Source organism: Sinocyclocheilus grahami, unplaced genomic scaffold, assembly GCF_001515645.1.
Source record: "Sinocyclocheilus grahami isolate Dianchi unplaced genomic scaffold, SAMN03320097.WGS_v1.1 scaffold491.1, whole genome shotgun sequence".
Taxonomy (NCBI): domain Eukaryota; kingdom Metazoa; phylum Chordata; class Actinopteri; order Cypriniformes; family Cyprinidae; genus Sinocyclocheilus; species Sinocyclocheilus grahami.
Genome location: NW_015505670.1, coordinates 364,624 through 374,679, shown reverse-complemented (window position 1 = coordinate 374,679; position 10,056 = coordinate 364,624). Strand labels below are relative to the sequence as shown.

Below are 10,056 nucleotides of genomic sequence, written 5' to 3'. Positions count from 1 at the left end.
AGTAGCATCTGAACCTATCACATATGCATTTGTTCATGTTGTCGTCTAAATAGTAAATCTTGTTCTAAACAATAGACTGATGAATGTATTAAGGATGCAGTAAATGTAATACTGCAGTAGTAGAATCCTGCTGTCTTTTTAATTTTATGAAGGTAGGGTTGGGCGATGTCTACCAAATTGGCATTGGACGATGTCTGGGGGGGGGGGGTTTGATTCCATATGCAGAAAGGCACAGAAAACAAATAACGCGTTCTACGTTGTTCTTGTCTGACAGGACATTGGTGAATGATTTGCAGATACTGAGCACCACTGACAACTATCTAATCTTGTAAAATGTGTGGTAGGTAAGGCCACTCCGTAGTATAGAGTCCATGTGATTGCGAATCTCGAAAGTGAAAGTAAAATGAGAGCACGCATTTGAAAGTGGTTTCAACGCCCTGCATATTAGTAGCGGCTCCCTGATGCCTGCAATTTATATACAGTATAATTACCCAACGATATAATTGCGAGAGAAAATCTAGCGGTAGTTAGTTCTGGCAGGTCACGTTAGTCAAGCTCGCATCAGCTGATCCCCATCAACCTATGGGAATACGACACCTATCTAAGTATTCATATATAAGGTCCCGCAGTAGTATCAACAGTTTTCGCATTGCGCAATAGCTAATTACCCTCCTCCATCCCCAACTCCTCCTCTGTCAGTCAGGGTTCAGCCTTCTGATTCTCCTTTGAATCAGACTAATTCTAAAGTACCACCAATCCAAACTGTATGCTAATTGTCTATCATCTTTGACGATAGTGGTCCTGACAGAAGTATTGAAATATTTTTTTTATCCTCCCATCTCGTAGGCTATTTATTCCCTTTAGGGGTTCCGTAATACACTTAATTTCCTTTCCGAACATGGAATTGGGATGTGGCAGATTGTGGGGGGTATGGGGGGGGGGATCACGATGCCGGCTCAACATCTTGATGTCTGCCAGCCATCGGCGATGGACGATGACATCGTCTATCGGCCCAACTAAGGTATGCAGATTAGCACTGACTGACACCGATCTTGTGCGTTTCTCATTTCCTCTCTGTGGTCTCTCAGCCTATTCCTTCTCGCTTGAATTGTCATAAAACAGACCCAAAACACCAGTAGCTTTACCCCCATCATTTAACCTAACTGTGTGCAGACATTTACAATGGCAAATTTTCTTATTGGATCCAAAGTGTTTCATATACGTTCAAATGAAGTTTGATTAGAGATTACATATTAGTTGTAGAGCTGTGAATGCTCGATAATAATTAATATTTAATTTATTGTTAGATCTTTTAAAATATGTACCGAGGGAGCCTATCACTAATGTGATCTCGTGAAGAGGGCAACACAAGTGACTGTTTAGTTCTAACTTACAGAACTTAATTCACACAGCTCAGGAGGCTTCGTAAACAAACTTAAAAACACGCCCTTTCTATTCTTCCTCTTTCACAACGTCTCAATTCTTTGGGGATGTAGATGTGCCTTTTTTCTTTTAGTTTCTAGTTCACTCAACACATTTGGAACATTTAACACATTATTTAAAAAGTAACCGTTTTATATTACGGTCATATCAGTAAACATTGAAATAAACTGTAAAGTTTGTGTGCATTAAGCATTTCAGTAATGCAGCTCTATACTGTAGGTCACCAGAAGGCACTGCATTTCACCAACAGTATTACTACCTTTATTCAGGCATGCTTCATTCACAGGGTCACTAGTTGCTTTACAACTGATATTTTATTAGATAATGTCATGTGTGTAATTATATATGGATGATATCAGTAATGTTGCATGTGTTTTATTGTATAAATGTTTTATATAGTCACAGTTTCTATAACCATCTTATTTTAATATAGATCAATTTTGTGTTAATAATACATTTGATTTGATGCATATTGATGATAATTTGTTCAGAGATCAATTTGATTATTTTATCTAGTATTTATCCTCTAATGTATATTATAATCAACTCTGTAAAAATAGGTTTAATTTAATAAGTTACATTTTGAGTGTATTTCAGCACTGCATATTGCACAGCATCAGTAAGAACATTTTTAAAAACAGTAGGGTTGTTTGATGTTAGTACGTTAGTATACATTTTATTTTACTTTACTCAACTTTTATTGTGAACTTTTGTTTTATTGTATCAAACTAGAATAAAAGTCCTAATAAATTGTTCTGTTAAGATCTTAATGTTATTTTATTTGATTTATTTTTAATGTGGACAAACTAATCTCTTCATCACCAGATATTTTGGGTTGTATAATGATTCATAAAACCACGTTATGAAGTTTTATGTGGATTCTGTGACATACATCAAAGCTCTGACAACAAAAAACTACAAATGCCTTAAGTGTTGGATGCAACATGAAGCTCCTCATTTCAACCATAACCTCTGCACACTGCAGACTTCAGGTATGTCAAACCCCTACAGCGACGATGTGGCCTTTTTCACCTCATCCGGATTCCAGTCATCTCTGCCGGGATAAACAGCTTTGACGATACATGTCAGAGTAGATCACGTTACACGTAACGTCCTGTACGTATAGACATGTATACTTTGACAGTCCATAAACAAAACAAAGATGACTGACACAGTGGCCTACACTATGAAGATCTAAATCACAGATGTATACACAACCTGATCGGTCATCAGTCAGACATACTTGAAAAGGGTCTACAATGAACTTGTTTAAGAAAATCCTTCTGACATGAAATATCTCATATCAAGGCCTACACTTCCTCTGACCCAGGCTTTCCTTCCCCTCCCTGTTGATCTCTAATACACTCTTTGAATGCTGTTCCACCATATATAGTTATAGGAGGGGTGTATTAATATAGCATAGGCTATACCATATCTAATTTGAGAACCAGTCTAATCATTCAGCTGCTTTTTCAATGTTATCAATATATGGAAATACAAGAAAATTAAATGCTTTAAGTGTATGTATGCATTTCCTTTTCAAGTTTGTTATTACCTTAAGCTCAGACTCACAAGGTATCAAATGAGCCTAAATGAGGAAAATAATGCAAAACAAACTCTTGGATTGCTATAAGTGGACAAGGACGTGACAGATGGATTAAACAGAGAAGAAAAGGAGAGTGCAAGGAGCAGACAAGTTTGTTTGGCTATTTTGGTCACTCTCAGCTGTCCATTGCCCCCGCCTCTCCAAAAGAACCTGTATTAAGCCTCAGATTTCACTTCATGCGTTTCCCATACCAAACCCTCAATGGGATGCATTGTGTTGATCATCTCAAACTGAAAGAAAAGACGATAATTACGTGGCCATACAAGAGCAGCTTCCCTTGAACCATCACAAACTGCGTCTCACTGTGACTGCAGAGTGACCGAGCAAGGTCAAAGAGCTCCAGGGAGAGAGCGTGTTGAATTTGGGCATGGCCATGTGGAGGGGTGAGGTGGGTGGGGGGACTTGGACCCAAATCTTATGGTATCACTATACTAGGAAAGGCATTAAAAACTATTTTTGATTAGGGCTGTTTTGGAAAGAGGTGACAAGATGGCAAGGGTTAAGATGCCACAACAGTCTCTTATACATCAGATGGGGGCGTGTACACACATATGAACAAGATAATCATTGGCTCAAAAAATCTCAGGATTTACATCAATCAGTATCTATTATTGCAACCTCCCCCATCCCAACCCCAGAATTCAGATGTAACACTGAAAACCAAATATTGATCCGCCACTAATCTAAATAGGGGTAGGAGTCGAGTCCCCCAAAGTGTCTATGATTACACCCCATTAATTTCAAATTGCTTGAGTTATGTGATTGTGTGAAGTTCAAACAGTCTCTTACGTCTCCATGTCCTTATTAGTCTACGTGAGACACGCAGACTACTGCCATCAGTATCAGATTCATCCAATTCCAAGACTCCAATAGCTATTTCTGAGCACTGTAAGATGATAGTGCATCCCACCCTATGATCCTTCATCACTTTACCCCTACCTCATCTCTCTCCCCTTTCATAGTTTTCCCTGTCTCTATTTCTTTCCTCTGTCTTTTTCCCAAGCCACACTTAAGGTTGGATCTATAATTAGCAAGGGGCCTTCGGCAGTATATAAGCCGCCAAGGAACAAGTCACTACGCGGCTTCAGTCTTCACTTCTTGAGCTTCTTAGAGTTCACACATACCGTCTCAGCATGGTGAGTAACCTGAACCTTAGATGTTACCTGGCCACACCATCTAGGTGGACACATACAGTAGGAACCAAGGACATAATGCCTCAGTCTCAGAAGGGTTGAATGGAAGAGAGCTTGCATTTTGAATCAGCGTCTGATTCTTGGATAATTGAACTGTGGACTTATAATAACTTTAACAGGATTTGATAAACTGGGCAATTTTTCTGAAGCTGCTCTTTCTGAACCTATGTTGTTGGAACCAGGACCAGCAGTTATAAACCGTTAAACTGAGTGGTTTTGCTTTCTCTTCCCATGAAATATGGTATTTTTTTGTATTTTTTTATTTTATGTAAGATGCCAAATTAAGAAAATATTGAATATTTCAAGTTTCACCAGAACGCATAATATGCTAACGTAAAGCTAATGAATACGGTTTTATTAATCATTGAGGAGTATCCTATGCAAACGTCATTATTTGGATGTATATCACATGTAAAAATGTGTGTTTCATTAGAATGTGGCTGAACAGGGTTTTATTAACAATAAATATGTTAAAATGTCTTATGAATGAGAGTCTTGTGTCTCTAAGCTATGTGTGGCACTGCAATGTGAGTGTCTGATTTTGTTTTTCAAATTATGTCATCATGTATTATTGTTAACAACACAGAGGAAATATGCACTATTCAGCTGTACTGAATGTAAAAAAACAAAAATTATTTCTAGTCACCCAAGAAGGCCAAGAGGAGGGCAGGAGGAGGAGAGGGTTCCTCCAATGTCTTCTCCATGTTTGAGCAGAGCCAGATTCAGGAGTACAAAGAGGTAAATATTTTTTCAGATCTTATAATGTTCACCTGTACTTACACTTTCATTATGGGATTGGTTTAATTTTTAACACAATACAACAAGCATACCAATTTACCTGTGTCAGATACATTGGTACTTAATAGACGTCATATTTTTAGGTAATTTATATTGGGGGAAAATAAATAAATAAATAATATATATATATATATGTGTATATGTGTGTGTGTGTGTGTGTGTGTGTGTGTGTGTGTGTGTGTGGTTACATTCTATCACTTTATTATGTATTATCAAACTCCAAATGAGATTGTTGGGGGTAAATGTTACCAGACATCAGTTCAGTGCAACAAATTACCACTGCGACTTATCACAGAGGTTGCTTCTGAACTGGAATTCTAATGCTAATATAATCAAATTTTGTTATCAGGTCAAAACTTATCTATATTAAGGCTTGTTTGATGGTCAGTACAGCAACTGGACTGAGTCAGCAGATCGACACCATCTAGTCTTTTTGTCTTGTCTGCTAATATCCCAAAAAAAGAGCCTCTTCTCTGCCCTCCCATCTGTCAGACATTTCTGATCCCAATGGGATGGCAGCTGAAGATCATAGTGCATGCCAGAAAAACAGAAAGAGATCATGTGAAATATATGATGAACAAGATAAAAGAGAAAGGAAAAGGGAAATAAAGAATAGTTCATGAGGATTATGTTTAAGGGTAGTTGCAGGAAAGGATCATTAAATGCATATTAGAATTCTGAGTGGACCTTGAAATGACAGATAATGCACAAAAGGCCAGAAAAAAAAACAGATTTACCAGTTGACCATACTTTCGGTTCTTAAACATTGTGATTACTCTAAATTAATATAATTATCTCAGACACTAAGTAAAAAAGTATGTACGCACATGCTAAATGGGTGAGGTGACTGGAATTAGCGTCAGGCTAGTGCAAGTGAGCTAAGTAAGGATGTGAAGTGGTTTGAATGGTTTATTAATAAATGATACAGCCTTCTCAAGTGCCTCTTCAGGAATGTCTGACATTACAGTTGGGATTGATTAACACATCTCCCAGATGGAAAGAAGGATCAGCGAGGGTCTCTGTGGGGGCCAGGTGGGAGTTAGCAGCTGCTGTTATTCAAGCCCCTTCTTGAGTTTCATGTGATTTTACTACTACTGTCAGGGAAGAGAAAAAAGCTACAAGGGGAAGATTTCTTGTTAAATTAGTCATTGGTTTACAACTGTGAGCAGGCTCAATTTCCATCACCACAAACACCTGTAACAATGTGCTTGTCATTTTTTTTATGTCCTGCACGCATAGGCTTTCACAATCATTGACCAGAACAGAGACGGTATCATCAGCAAAGACGACCTTAGGGACGTGTTGGCCTCAATGGGTGAGTTTATGCCTTGTGTCACTTGTGTCCTTTGTAAATATATCCATGAATGTGTGCTGACCATCCTTGTCTCTTTGTAGGCCAGCTGAACGTGAAGAATGAGGAGCTGGAGGCCATGATCAAGGAAGCCAGCGGCCCAATCAACTTCACCGTTTTCCTCACCATGTTCGGAGAGAAGCTGAAGGGTATGCAAAAGTCCCTTTTTCTGGCCGTTTTCCCTTCAGTTTACCAATCATTGTGGTATTCAGTCAGTGTAACTTGCTTTCCGTGTCTCTGAAAGGTGCTGACCCTGAAGACGTCATTGTGTCTGCCTTCAAGGTGCTGGACCCAGAGGCCACTGGCTTAATCAAGAAGCAATTGTAAGTTTATATTAACTCACTTTTTATTTCCATGTGCAAAAAAAAAAAATCAATGTTTCCAAGTCTGACTGCTATTCGTTATCTCTCTTTCCAGCCTTGAGGAGCTTCTGACCACTCAGTGCGACAGGTTCTCTGCAGAGGAGGTGAGATTACATGTTGTTCTTCATAGTTTTAAATCAGCATGAAATGGCAATTCATCTATTTTCTAAATGCATGTTATTAATCTTATTGTGAATGATTCTTCCGTCTGGTGATGTATGCTGGACTTTTCCAATCATTTGGTCCAATAAAATCAAGACCCGGCTTACAATTTTTTTCTACTTCAATTATCCATTTCACTTGGATGTGTCACAATGCATAAAAGATCTGTCACAATTTCCGTTTCACTGCAACTTTAATCTATTTTTTCTGTATTAGAAAATGATCATTCTTAAATGATAATTGTTTAATATTTATTTAATCTAAATTCTTTGTTCTTCATCTATCAGATGAAGAATCTGTGGGCCGCCTTCCCCCCAGATGTTGCTGGCAATGTTGACTACAAGAACATCTGCTACGTCATCACACACGGAGAGGAGAAGGAGGAGTAAACGGTCGTGGAGACAAGACAGAATATGAAGAGATGAACGTGTATCCCTCACTGCTTTACTCTCCCAGTCTGTTCTCTGTCCTCCTTCTCTTTCTTTGTTTCTTCCTCCCTTTCTTCCTTTCCATCATCTTTGTTACTCTCAAGCACTTACTCTCTCCATCTCTCCAAAGACTTGTCTCGCAGAGGCTGAATTGGGAGGGTGGAGAGGCTCATGACCACGGTGTCTGTCAAGTGGGGATATAGGATTGTTTTCAATAAAATGAACATCATTACTGTATCTCTCACATACATACTTTCTCTCTGTTTCTCACTCATTACCCAAGACCACCTCTCGTGCATGAAAGTTGCAGCATCTTCTGCTGCTGTTTTGAGGGTTGAAGACATCTATAGCTCTCTTTAGATAAATGTGGAAGAGTGCTCATTCTGAGGGAAAAAGAGGCAAGATGGAGTGATCTCACTCTATAATAGAGGAACCAGTCATCATTCTTGTTTCTTTCGCCTGACAGTTGACTAAAAAGAAAGACAAAATGAGGGTTTTGTACCGAGAGTACATCGCGGAGCGAGTTAGAGACAGACTGTCCATAGAAGAGAGGAGAATGGGGACTGCAGAGGAAAGAAAACATATCCTCTTCGGTCCCTCTCTCCCCTCCTCTTCGCTATTTCTCTGTCCATGTTTTTTATTTTTTATCAACCCTTTTGCTTTCTGCATCTGGGCCTGCTTTGCTCTGTCAGAAACTCTTCTGTAACCAATAAAAAGACACAAACTGTGAATAAAACCTTTTTGTAATGCTGTGTCTGCTGGCTATGTGTGATAGGCGGGATAAAACGGTCTCATCTGTAATTACAGAGCATAGAGACGGTAATATAAGTTATGGAAGATTACATAAGACTGCAGGTCTATGATGCAGTAAATCACAAGGGTGACCAGCCGTATGAAAACATACTGCGAGCATGATATCTGCTGGACAATGACTACTACAACTGCAATAGCATAGCTACTCCGTCACATTCACATCATTCCAAGAAGTTTTTCATATTTTCAGCATTAACTGCTCGTTTTCTAATTATTAATGGAGAAAAATGTTCCAATTTGACCAAAAAAAGCATTTGTTTAAAACTGTGAATTTCTGATTTAACATTTAAACCAGTACAATTGGTTGTATACCCTTTTAAATGAATAACTAAGAGCCCAAACTACAAGTTGATGTAGATATTAAAGGTCTTAAACCAAAAACTGATTTGTTTTATTACGTTCTCAAGCATATTTATTTATTGGTTAAGGGTTGTAATGCACACTCAATCAGACAACACAGCAAAATAAAACCCTACCAAGGTTATACAAGACCACCTTCTCAGGGTGTATCGCTTAACGTTACCTTCATTTGACCGAAACAAATCGCGCCATTCCTTGTAGTCTCTGTGCGCGCGCTTGGAGTCAGTGCCATACGAGCAAAACATTACTTTAGGCACATTTCCACATAAGGTTAACATTCATAAGAAATTTCTTATTAAAAAAAAAAGTTTTCGATTAAACAGCACCCAACACCCTTTAGTTACCTGAGGCCGTGTGGAAAAAAACCATTGGATATGTATCCAAGCACGACACATGAAAACCTCACAATTTCGTCGTAAGGTGACTAATTCACTGTATCACAATAGTTCCATGTCACTTAAAATGACTCATTACATTAACAGAAAGAAACACACTCTTGAGGGAGATTTTAATATATTATGATTTATTATTCATCACAACTGCAATTATTAAATAAACTGTGAACTTCCTCTTCTGCAGTTTTACAACAACTGTCTTCATCTATGAATTTATTTCATTCTCAACTGTAAATGGTTTCATGTAAACATAAAAACAAGCATGAGACATACAAAGGACAGGATGAGAGAACGAACCTAAACACATTAAAATGAAAATGAAAATTATTTAAAATTAATTTTACAACAATCCTACAACATACATTGGGTCATATTCACCAATGCGTAAATCCACAAGACAAATCAAACTACTTTACACCCAGTCCCAGCTGTCTCAAGAGTGTTAGTAAACCAACACTGGATGGCCTTGCATTAATTATTGGTGAGCACAGCATCCAAACCATTTTAAGTCCACCTGTCGTACCCTTGGTTGGCAATATAGACAAGATGGTGTTAGTGGTGGCCTGACAGGCGCAAAACCAGGTTTATGCTAGTACTTTGAACTTAGAGCAATTCTTCAGGATTATAAGACATCCCACTCCACCTTTCCTTACACATTTCCAGTGCTGCTGTCAACAGTGAAGGGAGTCTGAGCCCCCTGCTGGCCACAACACAAATGTCAACATCTACATTGTGCCATAGTTAGGAACATAAAATTTGCATAGACATAATTTGCTTGCTTTCCATTTGAACAGTTGTGCCTTTAGAGGAAGCAAGGACCACTGAGGTCAGTGAGGGCACCACTGACAGGTGAGGCTGAGGTTTGACCCCCTGCAGTTGAGACTGAACAAGTCCAGGAAACGCAGGACATTGACAGAGAATTTGGCTACCATATTGCAACCTAGAAACCACTTCAGGTCTCTTCTGTCTTGACAGAAAATACTATATATCAAGTAGGAGTTTAGTAAGTATGGTCCAATCACCTGGTGAATGTATCAGAATAATTCTTAATACTGAGGGGTCAGTGCATTACGTTGGAGTTCAATTCGCCAGTGTTCACTTCACATCAAGAGTAACACTCTTTGGGTGAAACTTTTGTTAAGGAT

The 10,056-nt window shown here is 38.6% G+C and overlaps 1 protein-coding gene across 1 annotated transcript; it reads left to right on the top strand.

Annotated features, from left to right (window-relative positions):
* The first annotated feature begins 4,087 nt into the window (after positions 1–4,087).
* LOC107554126 (myosin regulatory light chain 2, skeletal muscle isoform) lies at positions 4,088–8,080 on the top strand. Its single transcript, XM_016236533.1, has 7 exons — positions 4,088–4,185; positions 4,885–4,980; positions 6,280–6,355; positions 6,436–6,540; positions 6,636–6,714; positions 6,809–6,857; positions 7,203–8,080. The coding sequence occupies exons 1-7, from the start codon at positions 4,183–4,185 to the stop codon at positions 7,302–7,304; spliced, it is 510 nt and encodes a 169-aa protein (XP_016092019.1). The 5' UTR covers positions 4,088–4,182; the 3' UTR covers positions 7,305–8,080.
* Positions 8,081–10,056: the final 1,976 nt, after the last annotated feature.